The 17,500-nt window shown below is 40.2% G+C and overlaps 2 protein-coding genes across 2 annotated transcripts in view; both read right to left on the bottom strand.

Annotated features, from left to right (window-relative positions):
* Positions 1-927: 927 nt before the first annotated feature.
* LOC140941327 (uncharacterized) lies at positions 928-3,380 on the bottom strand. Its single transcript, XM_073390308.1, has one exon. The coding sequence runs from the start codon at positions 3,331-3,333 to the stop codon at positions 2,350-2,352; it is 984 nt and encodes a 327-aa protein (XP_073246409.1). The 5' UTR covers positions 3,334-3,380; the 3' UTR covers positions 928-2,349.
* Positions 3,381-16,588: 13,208 nt separating this feature from the next.
* Positions 16,589-17,500, bottom strand: part of LOC140942243 (uncharacterized) — a 7,988-nt gene continuing 7,076 nt past the window's right edge. Inside the window, exon 2 of the mRNA XM_073391204.1 lies at positions 16,589-16,702. The gene's annotated coding sequence lies outside the window, so the exon portion shown is untranslated. The remainder of the gene's footprint in view (positions 16,703-17,500) is intronic.

The following is a 17,500-nucleotide window of genomic DNA, read 5'->3' on the forward strand; positions in this document are numbered from 1 at the left end:
CAATAACCTCGTTGAAGCTACACGTTTATTATCCGTGTGTTGTAATTACTACTTTGATCTCATATAATTAGGTTCTTACTCCATTGCTTGTATTCTACACAGCTCCCCATTTTTATCGACACTTTGCCCAGACTTTCTTGTATATCCATATTTTTCTCCTCCTGGGCCAATCTTGCTTGGCTCAAAACTGTGATGTCATTCTCAATTCGATTTACCTTCGCTTTAACAGATCCAACTCCTCAGGGGCGGATCTAGGGGGAGGGTGCAGGGGGTGCGCACCCCCCCCCCGAGATGACCTGCGGTTTTCTAATACAACTGGTATTCTGCAAAAAAAGAAAAAAAACTATGTGGTTTATTGGTGTTGAAGTAGAGCAAGAGACGAGTGCACCCCCTCCTAAAAAAAATCCTGGATCCGCCCCTGACTCCTCTTCCTGCCTTTTTCAAGTCGACCGAGTCTGGCCACGTTAAGCTGGCGTTTAGGGATTCTATGCACGGTCTTCGTTATGTTTAAAGTGGCAATGTGGCCGTCTGGCGAGTTCTTGCTCCATTTCCATCCATTCCCAAAAGAGCAGCCATTGGATTGAACTCTTCCAAATTCAGTCAAAACTGATCTTGAGCGATCATGTTGACCGTTGCAAAACTGTGGAAAGGATGTCTTTGTTTCTGGGAGGTATGGTTTGTTTCTCAGTTTGTTAAGTTAATTTGAAATAATGCATCAGTATCACTCACTGAACGGAAAGATATTTGCTTACCGTCATTTAGCTGTGTCTTCGACCAATCAGTGGTTTCAATTTGAATGCCCCGCTGTCAGGGCATCGTTTTCTCGGAATTAGGCCAGTCTTCCGCAGGTGCTACCTATGTTTATGGCGCGTGATTACCAATCTACGTACCAAGCGGCGATTTTTTGATTATAATATTATTACTAACTAAAACATTATCTCAGGATTTATTAGAAAATAACAAACAACATCAAATCTCCATGCATATTCATAAACTAAAAAGAATTTATACAGTGTCATTTATGGTATGGTTTGTTTCAGAATAAGATGTGACTTTCAACTGCACATTTCACATTTTATTTTCAAACTTTGGTTGAATGGTTTAAATAAAGCGCACAAATTTCGTCTCTCGGCGAGTGAATGAAGCCTTGTAAACTTCGGGCATTATAAGCTATGTTTAGAGATATATTTTAAAAATTCATTTTCTAAGCACTGACTGCCCCATCCCAGCAGCTGCGTCAGACGCTACGCCAGATTGGCTTTTAGATTTCCCTCTGAATTTCTTACACTTTCAGAAACCAAGGAATTGTGAGTTACTCTTTCGGCGTACTTTTTTTAAACGCCAATATGCACATTACAGTTTTGTTGCACGCAATGTCCTAACGATAAGCTTGCAACAAAATTAGAGTGGTCGCGACTTTCCCTAAAAGCTATGACGATCGACAGAATGTTGTAGGTTTGAAGATCGGTGAATTTTCGCATTCTGTGTAATTTTTTCATAAATTCTCACGGTTGCAATCAAGTGTTTCCTTCAAATATTAGGCTACATTATTAAGTTAACATGGCCAACAAGACCGCTTTCGTCTTATTAGTAACGTAATTGGAAGCAAAGCCATCCTGGACCGACTAAGTATGGAAAATGAGGTGCTATAACTTTATTCCCCTACTCAAGTCGCATGAGGTCTACCAAAAGCACTACTGGGTTTGTGCATGAAAAGGGTCTACGAAAGCCTACAATATGTGTTGACCCCATGTGGGATGCTTTCTAAGAATTTTATCAGGGAGATTAGGTTACAGATTTTCTCGGAAATAGGTAGATTAAAGTTTAGTTACTTAATTCAATTTTCATAAAATGAAGAAAACTTGAAGTAATTTTAAAATCGTGCTTGACATGCAATAAGGAATAAAATTATTGGCGTTCGGTTATAATAAAGTCACCAACAGTTATTGTTGTCAAAGCTTGCTCTTTTACCTGTAAGAAATTGCTTAAATCATAGGCTAAATAAAGTTGAAATGACACGGCATTTTTATGATGCCTCTGGGACAAACATTTCCTTATCAGTTACCTTATTTTTCATCGCAAAATCACTGTTAAGAGTAAACGCCTACGACAATTCATTTTTCAGAAACACACTAACTCTAGCAGTTATCCCAGTTTATGTCGATGAGGAATCGAAAGTACTAATGGAGCACTATCCGCCGTTCCAAGACACCATGCATTAATCACGCTCAGTGAAGCTACTAAATCCTACTTACCCTTCGATAAATAAGTAAAAATAATGAATAAAGACAAACTCCACCTGAAGTACAACATTGATTTAGTTGAAACATCTACTGTTAGTAAAAGATCTCACAGTTGTGTCAGTTTTTTCCACATTTCGACAAATGCTCGGACGCAATCGGGGCTATGCCAATCAGTCAGTTTTCCATTCATCTCCATGTGCTCTACTGCGAACCGTATTAGCTCCTCATTTAGTTCAGGATGAGCGGCTGCATTTCTGCTCTCCTGGATTGACTTCATCGCCCTGATGTGGATTTTCTCTTGCCACTTCAACTTCTTCTTCAGGTCGTCATATCTACGCTTCGCTTCCTGTTGTTCCTCATCTTTTAAATCCTTGATATCCTCTTGTATATGCTTTATTTTGTAACTCTTTCGAGGGTCGTACAAATTTGGTAGAACTTGCTTGTACATCATGATTTGTATTTGTCTGCACAACTCGCCAAGGACAATCGTGGGCCACTCTTCTAGGTCAATAGCATGAGGTAAAGCAAGTCGTTCAGATGAAACAACTGATGGCGGCGGCCTCCGTTGAAACCTTTCTTTGAGGTCTTTGAGCTCCTTTTTAAGAGTCGTATTTTCACCCTTTACGCCATCAATTCTCTTTGACAATCTTTCCTCATTCGCTTGCAGCATGATGATTCTTTCCTCTTGACTCTTGTTGGCCTCTTTTAACTCCCCAACTTCCTCTTTCACATCTTCTAATTCTCCTTCGACTGATCTCAACTTCTTCTCCAAAGTCTTCTTTTCAGTTTCCAGTTTGTCGATTTTTTCCTTTAAGCTCTTGATTTCTTTGTCTTTCAAATCCACCGTCAGTTTAAGGTCGTCGTTTTTCTCCTTAAGCTGTTGAATGGCGTCCCTTAGCTTTGACATTTCTTCTTCCTTCTCTTGTATTTCTTTCTTGAGGAACGCGATTTCACCGCTGTGGCTAACGATAACGTTCGGATCGATATTCGCTCTCGCTCTTCCGATCGCAGTTACTAGACCCAGTTGTAACTGCCCCGCGTTAGGTGACATATCCTCGCGAATTCCTTCTAACTGCTTAAATGAAGCCATTGCTATTCAAAGTCACCAAATTTCTCGACGAAGGTATTAACACATGATATGTGGAGGATGATAAACTGAGGCGTTTTTCTTGATCGACAAGGATATATTTATTATCAATTACGTGTCAGCATGAACTGCGCATGGCAGAATCGATCGAGCCACTGACAAAAACAGTGGAAATTCTACTCACCCCTTAGTCCCACAATGTCAACACTCATTGGTTACCAAGCTCATCCAAACAAAATAGTTCGTCTCGCAGTGAAAGTTTTTTTCAAGCCAGTGATGGTGTGTTACTTTTTTTTTACTTCTGATTCTAGCCCTTTTCGGTTTTTAAACGTAAACGGGAATTTTCAGCTAACTGAGGACGCACTTTACGTATAAATATTTTGTCTGAAAACTATTTCTGTCTAAAACCGTCTGAATAATTAATGTTTCTTGGAAAATGATGGCGTTGTTCACCAAGCATTGATTGATTCAAAGGCCAATTTTAGAATGACTCAAGGCCAATCCATATTAAAAGGAAGGCATAACAAATCAAAAATAGGGCCATTTATACGAGGAAAAATAAGACGCGTCTTACATAAGACGCGTCTTAAATAAGACGCGAACTGTACCATTTATACGAGCATGTCTTATCTAATAAGACGCGTCTTAGCTAAGCCGCGTCTTATTTTAGACGAAATGTGCCGTTTATATGGAAAGTTCGCGTCTTATTTAAGACGCGTCTTACGTAAGACGCGTCTTATTTTTCCTCGTATAAATGGCCCTAATGTTTCTTGTCTAACTTTCAGGTGCCCATTCCTCTTCCTCCTCAACGCCGCCGTTTTCTAGCAATCAAATGTCTGATCACCGCTGCTCGGGAACAGCAGAAAACAAATAAGAACGCAAGAATGTACAAGAAACTGGCGAAAGAACTTCTCAATGCTTACAACAATGAGGTAACAAATGATTGTGATACACCATACACGTGTCACTTTAATGTTACGTTGCTGATTTTGGACAGAATTTTGTGTTTAATTGACCAAAATGGATAGAAGCGCGCATCTCATTCGCGGTTAAGGAAAAGAACAGTTGCCTTCAAAGTAAACTCAAACTCCGTTAATAGGGACAATAAGGGGGGCATAGAAAGTGTCATCATCATCACTTTTATTTATACAAGGTAAAAACATCAGGCTAATTTTCAATATCCGAAAATGTTGCAAACTAATGAATTAACAGTAATAGCACTTACAAAATGAGGTGTCCGTATTAAGCGGGCTTCGACTGTACTATTGACCGCCTGGTTAGCCTACCGCGCCTGCGTGGAAGGCTACCTGCCAGGTCGTCCAAAGTGGTAACAGCATGGGTCAAGCATTCAAGGAAGCGTTAATTAGCCAGCAGGAAAACGTGGATATAGAGTACAGGTTATGGCGCATTCAAAAATGGTATTCAAATTATCTCCATTATGTCTCAAATGACTTTTGTGTTCTTTATGTCAGTGTCTCTAACGCTATATGCAAGCAGAAGTGCTAGCTTATGGCTCCGTGCATTCAAGCCGAGATATTTTTGAAGCCGCACATTTTATTTTTGTTCACGAATCGGCTTTCCGTCCGCACTAAACCAGTGAATCTGCTTACCGAAACTGCATCTTTTTTAAACCAGTTTCCGGAGTGGTTTTCCTCCTCCACACGAATCCGGGTGAGCAATGATGCGGTTTTAAAAGTGTCCTCTGTCGAGTGGACGGGGAATTTGGGGCCAAAGTTCGTTTAAACACTGAATTTATATCTAGACGATTTATCCGTCTCAGACTTTAGTAGAAATTCAGCCAATAGGGTGCTTTGGCACCGACGACGGCGAAAGCAACGGCAACGATAACCAAAACAACAACTTTGTAAGTGGGTCACGCTTTCTTGTACATTTCTTTGCCGTTACCGTACGACTACGACGTGAAACTTCCTTAATTTCACGTTTTGTGCAGGACTTGAACACAATATCACGACTTTTTTGCCCGAACTTTGAGAGTCCTTCAGAATTCAACTCCCGAAAAAATTGCCAACATTTGATGTATTTAACGAGGTGGAATAAGCGCGATGAAGTTTGAAACAGCGCAAATTCACTTTTAAGCGACGTTTTGGTAGCCGTGGCCGCCCCTACTACTTGTATTCCATCCAAGTCAGTTTAAATTTTTTTTTATTTATTTATTTTTTGTTTTTTGTGTTGTTTTGTTTTGTTTGTTTTGTTTTGTTTGTTTGTTTGTTTTTCTGGGCGTTCATTCTTGGCAAGTATGTGACTTAGCTCGAAAATTCCTCGTCTTACACGCGATACTTTTGTTATATCAATAGGGTACCGTGATAAAAAAGAAACGTGAACTACATAGGCGTGCAGAAGACAACAGAGAGTATGCACACTATCGATGGTGGTAGCATCTTTGAGATGGTCAAGGATCAGTTTGTACGATGCATATGCCAGTTAAAGGAAAAGGCACTGTACAGCTCTTTTCACCACCGCGATGAAAGTCCAGATAAAGGGAAAATTCAATGCTAAACGTCCCATTCAACATCCTGCAATGAAACTGCAAGACACATAACCTGCGTTGCAGTAGCGTGCGAGCAAGCTCCCAAGGCCCTCTTTTCTCCCCCACCGCCCTCGTACCCCCTGGAGAGCCTGATAGACTTAATCTAACTCCGGTTAGCAATGCCTCCAAGTTAGCGCCTATATCCTTGTTCCGGCCCCCGACGGACTCAGTGAATTACCGGAAAAAATTTCAATTTCTCGATTGGAAAGTCGACAATGGCTTTTTTAACAGGCCAATCGTGGCGTATACTCAAATCCTACTCAACAAGAATTTCGGCGCTGTTGCGCATAAGTGGAAGTTTAGTTCCGTCCGTGGCTGATTGTACAAGACACATTGTCTGCTGTTAATATAGCCCGGGACCAGGTTCCGCAGTGGGGAAAAAAGGCGCATAAAAAGGGTAAAATAGGAAAGACAAATCGGCGAGGGAAGCGAGCCGAGCGGTGGACTGGGGAGGGGGAAACGGCGGCCGGCCGGCCGGCCACCCTTTCCCCTCCCCAGACTAACGCTCGGCTCTCTTTGCTTGCCCATTTTTTTTTTTCTTCTTTGCCCGTTAACGTGGAGCTTGGTCCCAGGCTACTATTAGCAACCAAGTCACGCACTGCAAATGTACATAAATCCTTAATTTGAAATAAAATGAAGGCAAAAGCACAATTTTCTTGAAACCGTTTTCTTAATAATGTCTTTATCAATTTCATAAGCCCTGCTCCTAAAATGGTCAAGACATTATATGATTATCCTGATGATCGCACTTTAGGTTATTCCCCTTGGTGGAATGGAATCTGCTTGATAATGTTTTTTTTTTCCTTTCATACAATAGGCCATTTATACGAGGAAAACTGGGACACGTCTTACATAAGACGCGTTCCGGATGACTAGACGAGATGAAAAAATTCACTCTCAGGAAAGGGAATGGGAAAACCGGAGTAAACCAGTTTGTGGCAGCCACCCAGCCAGGTTGTTAACCAAATCGAACAATCCGGTTTTGAGCGATTGAGTGGAATGGAATACAAGAGACATAGCGTAGGATCGCTGTGGGAGCGTACACCTCGGCGCTGTGCTTGTGGATTAATTGTGAATGCGGAGGAATAGTAAGAAATGATATTTTTCCGGATACCCTTCCATAGAAATACCCTTACTTTTCTCCTTTTAATATGTGTAACAGACGTCTTAACTTCTTCACTGGAAGTCTGCTAGGTGCATGACCGCGTGACTGAAACCTACTTCGATTATAATTTCTGTCATAAATAAATTGCGCACGACGAGATCTCAGTTCCACTTCCTTTATTTCCTCTACAACAACACTTTTCCTATTTACACTAACAGTTAACTCCACACCTTGTCCAGCAACGTAACTAACTAACATGAGTACACTCCCTTACAAAACTTGCTGAAAATGCACAATCTCCACACCGAGAATAATTCATGTACAACGTCGCAACATACTAGAAATGTGTATCTAGCAATATCCCTTGCGATACTAAGGTTTTTTAGTAGCGCCACTCAAGATAAGCCCTGTCGGGCGGGGCTAGGAACTGGATGGGTAACCCACCGCTAATATCGTCGTGAAGGTCCCTACTTTGTTTCTTCTTTTCTTCTTCTTCTTTTTGGCCTATTGTGTGGTGTTATTTTTAGAAGTGTATATTGAAAGCATATTTAGCATTATTTCGGCAGCTGAAATAAGAAAAAACACACACACAAATACGGCAGTTCAGTTCGCGTAGAAGTATTTTTTGCTTACCTCGAGCCGTGGTACAGACCTGAAACTTTGATCTATCGGCGGGAATTTAACTGGCAAACTAATAAATTTGGGTTTTCCACTGTTAAAACGAATAACAAGCTAGATTTCAGGGGAAAAAGACAAGGTTTCGACAGTAAAAAGCCAAACTGGTCGCCCGACATAACAGGACATGCATAAGCAAAGTCTTCTGCGAAGTGAAACGCACTGAAAATTGTTCTTGCATCTCGATTTTCGCTCGTACTTTGAAGCTACTAGCCCAAATTGGTTCAATGTTTTCTGTAAAATACTTTTGCAGTCAATATTTCTAGCCAGAATGATAAATAAGAATAAGAATAAATCATTAAAGAACTCGAAGATATCTGGGACTAATTAATTCCGAAACAACTTCGGGACATTCGGAGTCAACGTTGAAACATTCCTGAGCGTCGCTGATCCTTTACTTTGCGCTCCGCAAGGAGCCAATACGTAGAAAAAATGATTAAAATTAACGGAACTGGGGTCTTAGACCAGATGCGGAAGATGTGGCGCCTGGCAGAGCGTAAGGCTGAAACCTACTGCGGTTCGCCTAATGGCCAATCCGACCGCATCTGAAACAGGTCAGGGGGTGGAAGGGGGGTGGACCCGGGCACGGCACGGACTGCAGAACGAGGCTCACCCAAGCTCTTGTCAACTTTAGCCAAGGGAATGCGCTGAAAACCTTCCCATGATCGCTGTCGGAGAAAAGGGCCAGAAAATACGCTTTAAATTGCTTTTTTAGGCTTGTGAATGGAAGAGCTAAGAAAAAAGTTACTAAAAAAAAACTTCAGCCCACCTTTCCCCGGTTGTGGAAAGAATATATTTGGAAACTGCAAAAACAACTAAGGGAAAATTAAAAAGGGGGTACCAAGGGCAATCCCCTCTCCTCCCCAAAAAGGCTAAAAACTAATTTTTAAGCCCCTGGAGAATGGCGGCCCTAGCGCCTGGTAATCCGAGAGAGTGAAAGTCACTACTCTAGGCGCCGCCATTGGAAGCTAGAGGGAAAGGCGAAATTACATTGACCCGTATACGGGATCGAGAAAGCAAATGGAATAAGCGACCCATGTAAATAAAAGAAAAATCGAATGGGGAGTAAGGCCACTTAAATGTAGCAGCAAATTACTACTCGGAGAATAAAGAAAGTTCACAACACTAAAGTGCATACAGACTATAAAAGCTCAAAAAAAAAACTGGAGATAAAAGACTCCAATAAACAAGCGGACTCTGTGCTATCCGAGAAAAATAAAAACCCCAATAGGCCATTTTATATTTATGGCTGGAAGCGAGGCTAACGGTGACCTTGTTTAGATACAAACCTTCCTGCTTTATTATGAAAATCAAGTTATTCTTATGCTAACCAGTATTTTTCAAAGACAATTTCCATAACAAAGTAAAGGAGGTTTGTATCAAAACAAGTTCACCGTCAGCCTCACATTCAGTCGAAGGCTAGGGTACTAAGTCCACAACTGTACAAGAACCACCCCAGAAAATACCATTATGATATAAACATACCATAATGCTCTTTGTTTGTCACCCCAAAATTCAGTGGATAAGGGAGTTAAAATGGCCCAAAGAGAAACTGAAAACAATGCTTATGCACTGAATTTTGAGGTGACAAACAAAGAGCATTATGGTATGTTATGGTATAAACAAATGGGACCCTCTGTCAACCCGCGAAAACAAAAACTTCAACAAACAAGCGGGGCCTTCTGTTAACCCAAGTAGACAAAAAACAACAATAGCGAGTGGAATCTTTTGTTTACCCGCAAAAATAGAAACCTTCAATCAACAAGCGGGACCTTCAGTTATCCCGCCAAGACAAAAACAGCAATAACGAGTGGAAGCTTCTGTTAAAGGAACAGTATCCCGTTACTGCGCATGCACCAAACTTTGATTTTTGGACAGGATGTCGCGAAATCAAAAGATGCGAGGAGAGTAAGAGAATCTTAAAAAATCTGTTTGCATCGCGCTTGGCCGGGTTCAATACGACACTAAAACTTCTCAGGATTATAGATCAATGATATATTGTTCCTGTTAAGTTTCTATTTGGGCAAAATCTGGATTTTTTGGCGTTACTTTTATTGGCGTTGGCCGGAGGACCAAAAGATTGGAAGCACTTTGATGCCGATTGAAGGCTTATTTCTTCTGCTAGCTTCCATACAAGCTCAGATAATTGTGAAAGGAATACGCAGAAATGAAACAGCAACAATAAAGACTGTAAGAAAGAAACCGTTGAGACATTGATTTGACTGAGGAGATCTTGTGGAGGGGAGTTTCGTGATGCAGAATGTTTTGCAACGACGCGTTAGTAAACTTTCAAATGAATCTCCCTACGGCCGACAAAATCGAACAAACAGGCGCTACACGTTTTGAAAAACTAGTGACATGAATCATAATATCATTCTTGACTAACCTTTGTGATGATTCATAGCGTTGAGATTGCATTTTTATTTATGTCTCTCAAACGTTTGAGGCTAGAACGCGAGCAAATCAGGCAGATATTACTGGACTTGGAGCGATTGACCTCTGACACGAGTTTCAAATTAGAAAATATGTTTTTATAGCGAGAGGAACGAGATTTTCGGGTCGCAAGGCGGCCCAGCTAGCGATAAAATCGCGATGAGTCTTCGAACCGCGAGCCAAATTTTTATATAAGACGAAAGACTTCTTCGAAAGTCTAAAATATTACTTGAGAATATAAACAACAAATCTCTGTCGGCGGTGCGGTCCGGAAGGAAATCTTGTCGAGTCAATTTGACAGTTCTATTGTCTTTTGAAGAAAAAACAGATGACACTCGCGCGTGCGCATAATCGGGACACTGTCCCTTTAACGTACCCGAAAAAATAGAAATCTTCAATAAACAAGCGGGACCTTCGGTTAACCCGCAAAAGAAGAAACCTACAATAAACAACAGGACCTTCTGTTAACCCGTGAAAATAAAAAATCTCAATAAACAAGCGGGACTTTTAGTATACCCGCGAAATAATTAAAAAAAAAACAGCACATAAGCGGGAGCTGGTAAAAACCCGTGAAAACAAAAACCTTCAGGATACAAGCGGGCAGGTTTGTTAACCCGCGAAAAATGAAAACTCCAATAAACCAGCAGGACCTTCTGTTAACCCGCGAAGCTTTATAAGCCAAAAACGGGACCTTTTGGTTACCAGAAAATTATAGAAAAACCCGAACGTAAAACGGCAATAAGTCGAGATATAAGATAGATAAAATAAGCTATAACCGAGGAAAGAAAATCGAAGAGTGGAAAGAGCATGCGTGAGCGCAAAGGGTTCGGACGTGTATTTTGAAGCGTAGTGCTCCCTTCCCAAATGTGCCTGGAACTGTGAGAAATGAAGGTAGAATCTTACATGCTAATATAATGACGAAAAGCGGTACGTAACGACGCAAAACGTCCAAACATGGCGGACTCCAGAAACGCAACGGCTTCTCCTTCTTCTCCTTCCAACGACAGCTCCGCGAACCTGAGACGAGTCTAACCGAATTGAAAGGGATGCTATCCAATATTCAAGAAACCTTATCGACGATGAAACAGGAGAATCTTAGCCTAAGAGAGTAAGTAATGCATTTAAAAACAACTCTCAAAGACGAAATGCTAAAGTGGAAGAAGCTGGACTCCACGTTGGAACAAACTTCAAAAGAGAATGCAGAGCTAAAAAAGGAGCTCCAATTTTATAAGCAGAAATTACAAACAGTCACCAAGGAAAAATATAGAATTGACTTTGACCTGGAAGAATTAGAGCAATATACGCCTAAAAACTCTCTAGAAATCCACGGCATCCCTCAAGAAGCTTATACCACAACCGAGGATGTTGTTTTAAAGATAGGAGAGGTATTGGATGTGCCGATCTCTCCGGGTGACATCTAGCCTGCGTGGCAGGCGTTTGAAAGGGAAGGGAAAGGGAGTTTTGAGAAAGGGAGTTTTAGGCGCGAGAGAAACGCGAGGGGCGCACGCAAGCTAGGTGACATCGAAATTTCTCATTAGCTCAAATAACAAAACAAACCAATTATTGTTAAATTCATGAGCCAAAAGGTTAAATCCAGTCTTCACAAAAAGGGTACGGCGCCGGCGCTCCCCGGGAGGGGGGGGGGGGGGGTACTCGATATATCCTTGGGTGGGGAGGTGCAGCCCGGCCCCTTATACCCTGTTTAAGACAAAAAACGCTGATTTTCCTACCCTGTTTAAGGCAGAATTCCGATTTTTGGTACCCTATTTAAGACATTCGTAGAACATACGCGCAGGCTGTTTATCGTCCAAGAAAAGATACCCTGATAAAGACAAAAATGATAAAATCGATACCCTGTTTAATAGAAAAAGTGATAAAATCGATACCCTGATTAAGACAAAAAGTGATAAAATCGATACATGTTTAAGACAAAAATCCCAAAAACATACCCTGGCTGGCCGCACGTACCCATTAAGCCCTTTTAAGGGAGTACCCCCCCGGGCGGCGCTCAAAGATATAACGGTGTCTGATTTGTTTCCCACGTCAAATTATGCTACTTCACTGGGACGAGGAAATCGTATATTCTTAAACGAAAACCTAGCAGCCTACCGACGTAGTGTTGTCAAAAAAGCAAATGGTATGAGGAAAAATGGACTGCTCGTTAGTGTGTGGATAATTGACGGAAAGATTTTTGTTAAGACCTCACCTTCGGGATCATCAGTAAGAATCCACTGCTTAGAAGGTCTAGATAATTTGTAATTCTGGTACAGGGGAAGGGCATCGAAAGAAATCCAGCATGCAAGAGGTTGCTTCCGATGTAACGTTGCTTTCTGTTTCTGTTATAAGTACTTTATGTCCCCGATCTTGTTTCCTGTTTATGCGTATATGCTTTTGTAGTTACTCTCCTAATCGTCAGCCAGTTAATTAACAGATTCTCTCTTGGTTATTTTTTGCCTGATCCTACAGTAACGGTATAAGTAAACACAGTATCTTGTCACTTAACGTTCGGGGTTTGAGAAATCGCGTCAAAAGAAACAGTATATTTAGTTTTTTAAAAGATAAAAATTGTCAATTCTATTTCCTACAAGAAATTTATTCAGTTCCTGATGACGCGAATGCGTGGAGCAATGAATGGGGAGGTGACATTTTCTTTTCGCATGGATCAACACGCAGCCGTGGTGTTTGTATTTTAATTAACCCTTCATGCAGCTATACTGTTGAAAGTCTCAATAGGGACCAAAATGGAAGAATCATTTCAATCAACCTGAGCTCCGGCTCTGCAAAAATTTCATTGTGCAACATATATCCCCCAACGATCTACAACAACAGTTAACCTTTTTGCGCAGTCTGAATAACTTTTTGATAACAAATGTAGACATTGGAAATATCACGTACTGTTGGCGGCGATTGGAATGTTACCCTGGAAGCTGTTGGCAAAAAAGGTGGGTCCCAGTGGAAACCCACCTCATACCGCAATCAACTCATTTCCATGATGAAAGAATTTTCACTGATTGGTGTCTACAGAAATCTTAATCCACGTAAGCTGTGTTTCACCTACGAGTCCAAAGCATTAAAATTCTCTTCTCGCATTGATTTTTTCCTCGTATCACAACCCCTTGCAAATCGAGTTTCTCATTTGGATACTTTAGTTTCCCTCGCACCTGATCACAAAGCGATTAGAGTCCAATGGCAACTGGAAAAAGACAATAGAGGCCCTGGGCTCTGGAAATTTAATGATTCATTGTTAGACCCTGTTTACATGGAGTGGGGGACCCCGGTCTAGTGGGGTAGGTTTCTTTTGTTTTGTGTCCCCCAGAGCGTGAAAACAAAAGGAACCAACCCCACTAGACCGGGTTCCCCCACTCCATGTAAACAGGCCCTTAGGAGGGTCTGAATGGGGGGGTCCACTTGTCGGTTGTCGGTTAAAATTCAGTAATTTTGTCGGTAGTCGGTTAAAATTTTCGATCTTTGTCGGTAGTCGGTTAAACTTTTCGATTTTCGTCGGTTGTCGGAAAATCTCAGTTAATAAGTAAAAACGCTTGTTAATTATTAATAGTTTTTATGTATTTCACCCACTTTTCAAGACTTTGATCCCTAAGGAAATAGTAAAACTTGTAACAACGTATCATTTGATTGCACCCAAACCGTTCATTAACTCTTGTTTGTTTATGCAACATGATGTTTGCCAAATGTTTATAGTACTGATAAAATCACCAAAGCTTTTTTTGTAAATGCGAACTTGGTTTCCCTGTCGACTACAGGGCACAGTAAAAAGTAATTAATTAATTAATAGACTCTAGCCTTTTGGATACTTAAATTATTTTTAGTGAAAAACTGCAAGGGGTGACAGGCTGCACATCTATCCCTCTTATGTTTTGGCTCTAACAAGTATATCCTTTGCCAAAAATGTTCCTTTCTCAAAGAAATAGCACTTTATGTGGTTCTTTTAAATTTTGGCAAGGTAGTGGTTGGTTTTGTATGAGATTCCACTTTTTCTTTAAAGCCTCTTTTATAATAGACACTAAGGGCTGGTATTGTGCCACGGAAGGCAATATTTCTTTTTCTTCCTTGTTGTTTTGCTTCAGGAGAGCTGCCTTCCTTTCTGTGAGTTTTATTTCTAATTATAGCAATTTTGCTTTCAAAATTGTGCGTGGCTACCCTCTGTCCATCAAGCGCTTTTGAAATCTGAAATACTTCCTCAGAGGAGTTTGTTCGTAGGATTTTCAAGGCTTCTTGTTTGTCAAACAGGCGCTTTAACAACTGGTGGATGATAAGAGGTGAAAATGTATATACTGTAAGATTTCCGTTTGAAATACGTCTTTACGTCAAGGATAGCTTTTTCTCATTTTTCGCTGAATGTTGTGCCTTGGTGTACATCCGTTTCTAAAAAGAATGTCTCATTTTCAGATATTTCGGCCGTGAATTTCATAGTAGGGTGATGTAAGTTTACTTGTTCCACGAAGAAAGCTACGATGTCTGGTTTACTTATGTCCCATAGGGAAAAAATGTCATCTACGTAGCGTTTTCAAACAGTTGGTTTAAAGACGGTTTTGCTTAAACTTTGTGTTTCAATATATGCCATGAAAAAGTTGGAAAGGAAACTGCTGTCTTTCTGCTCATCGCGGTACCGTGGGTTTTTACGTAATGATAGTGCTTTCCATTAAACGGGAAAAAATTTTCTTTGAGGATTAATCTAAGCATTCCTCGGACCGAAACAAGAAACGTTCGGTTTTTTCGCCTTTGACTTTTCAATAAAATTTATAAAGTCGGTAAAGTCGGTCTTTAAGGTCTGACTTTGTGATTTTGATATTGGCTGTGGCAATGTACCTGTATTAACAAAAAAAAAAGGAAATTCTTTCCCTTAGGCCATCTGATGAGTCATAAATTTAAAGAGGTTACTTCCTAACGGCTAGAAAACAAATGCAAAATGCTCTTTTTTCTGGAGACAAATATTGATAATATCAGCCCATGTCGGTAGTCGGTTAATATTTTTCATGTCGGTAGTTGGTAATTTTTTACTCATTTTGTCGGTAGTCAGTAATATTTTTTGCCCTTTGTCGCTAGTCGGTTAACCCCATTCACACCCTCCCTTAGAGGACGAAATTTATGTTAAATTGATCACTGACAGCTATGCTGTCATCCAAAACAAATACTCAGGAATTGAGGACAAAAGGCTGAAATGGGAACTCATTAAGATGGAAATACGTGGCATCACTATTCCTTTCTCTAAAAATAAAGCTAAACAGTTACACCAAAAAGAAAGGGACATTCAAAATAGACTACACGTGCTTGACAGAGTCATTTCTAATAGTCATTAAGAATGAAACAACCGAATAAAAGAAAAAATTGATCTCATTTATCAAAAGAAGGGTAAAGGTAGTATCATACGTTCCAAAGGTAAATGGATTGAACGAGGTGAAAAGCCAACCGCTTTCTTTTTCAACCTAGAGAAGAGGAATCACAATCGTAAGTCAGTTAAAAAGTAGTACTGCGGACTTTCAGTAGCGGGAAATCACCAGGCGAAGACGGTTTTACATGGGAGTTTTATAATTGTTTCTTTGATCTACTAGGACAGAACTTAGAAAACTGTTTTAATGAGGCATATGTGAAAGGCGAAATGTCAATATCGCAGAGAAGAGGTGTAATATCTCTCCTCCCAAAAGAAGACGCAAACCTCCTAAAGCTTGCAAATTGGCGTCCGATTACGTTACTACTATCAAAAGTCATAGCTACGAGATTTGAAACGGTTTTGGATCTCTTAATAAGCCTTGACCAAACAGGCTTTCTGAAAGGCAGATACATTGGGCAAAATATTAGATTGGTCAACGATGTAGTGGAACAAACAAAAAAACCAAAATATTCCAGGTATTCTTGTACAGCTTGATTTTTGTAAAGCTCTTGATACTATCGAATGGAGCTTTATTAAAAGAAGTCTCGCACTCTTTAATTTTGGAGACAGTATACAACAATGGGTCTCGACTTTCTATAATAATTCGGAGAGCGCTGTTCTTAACAATGGATTTTGCACAAATTTCTTTAAACTGTCGAGGGGAGTGAGACAAGGCTGCCCTTTGTCCCTTTATTTATTTATCGTAGGGGCGGAAATCTTAGCGTGCAAAATCAAACAAGACAAAACAATAAAAGGAATAACAGCCTTTCAAAAAGAGCTGAAACTAAGCCAGTTTGCCGACGATACAACTCTTTTATGCAATGATTGCAATTCGGTCAATCGAGCTATCACGGTTCTTAGTTCCTTTGGAAATCTATCTGGCCTCAGGCTAAACCCGTCAAAAACCAAAGCGCTTTGGTTAGGGTCATGATTAAGAAATCGCAAGGACGAACCCTTTAACTTTAAGTGGCCCAAAGAACCGCTTAGAGTCCTTGGAACCCATATTTCATACGATGAGAAACAAAACGAGGAATTTTATTTTAAAGGAAAGATGCAAAAACTTGACACCATTCTTGGCATATAACTCTAGGAACCTCACTCTTTTTGGTAAGTGTCTTATAACGAAATCTCTTGGCATCTCACAGCTAGTTCACCTACTTTCAGCACTCGATTTCCCAACACAATTGGTTCAAGCTGTTAATTCAAGCATCTTTAAATTTATCTGGAAAAATGGAAAAGACAAAATCAAACGCAAAATTATGGTCCAAGACTATAACAAAGGTGGTCTACGTGCTCCAAGCATAGAGACCATGGCCAAATCACTTAAACTGACATGGATATCCAGGTTCTTACAAATTATACCTGCGCATGACGACAAATCATGGAAGGTCATTCCCAACCACTTTCTCGATACTATACGGTGGCTTGAACTTCCTTCTACGTTGTAATCATGACAAGAATTTTCTTGATAAAATGTGTCTCCCTTACCTCTATAAGTTGATATTACTACATTTCTTAGAACTTAAAATTTCTTATAATACGCAGTTTTGCCGGTTTGTATTATTCAACAATAAAGTTATTTTAATTGGCGGCCGTTCATTCTTTTGTAGAAGTTGGTTGAATAAAAATGTCTTTCTTGTTCAAGATCTCTTAGGAGATGATGGTAAGGTACTTTCTTACTGGGAATTTTTTAGGAAATTTCGACTGAACGGTAATTTGTTACAATACATACAAGTTGTTTCTGCGATTCCTAAGGATCTGATCGATGACGCACGGAGATACCACATTGATAAAACTAGTATTCTGTCTGAAAGCTCCTTCCAGCTCTCAGCGGACCTTTCATTATATTAACTTAAAATGAAAAATAGAAATTACTACTGGCTCTTGATTAGTAAAGATCAACATGAAATAAACGCTAACATGAAATGAACGCTAACATGAAATGGCAAAGAGACCTCCTTCCTGAAATAATACTTGCAAGGCATCATTTCTCCCGTGTGAAAAATATTTGCAGAGATAA

The sequence above is a fragment of the Porites lutea genome, chromosome 6 (genome assembly GCF_958299795.1).
Source record: "Porites lutea chromosome 6, jaPorLute2.1, whole genome shotgun sequence".
Taxonomy (NCBI): domain Eukaryota; kingdom Metazoa; phylum Cnidaria; class Anthozoa; order Scleractinia; family Poritidae; genus Porites; species Porites lutea.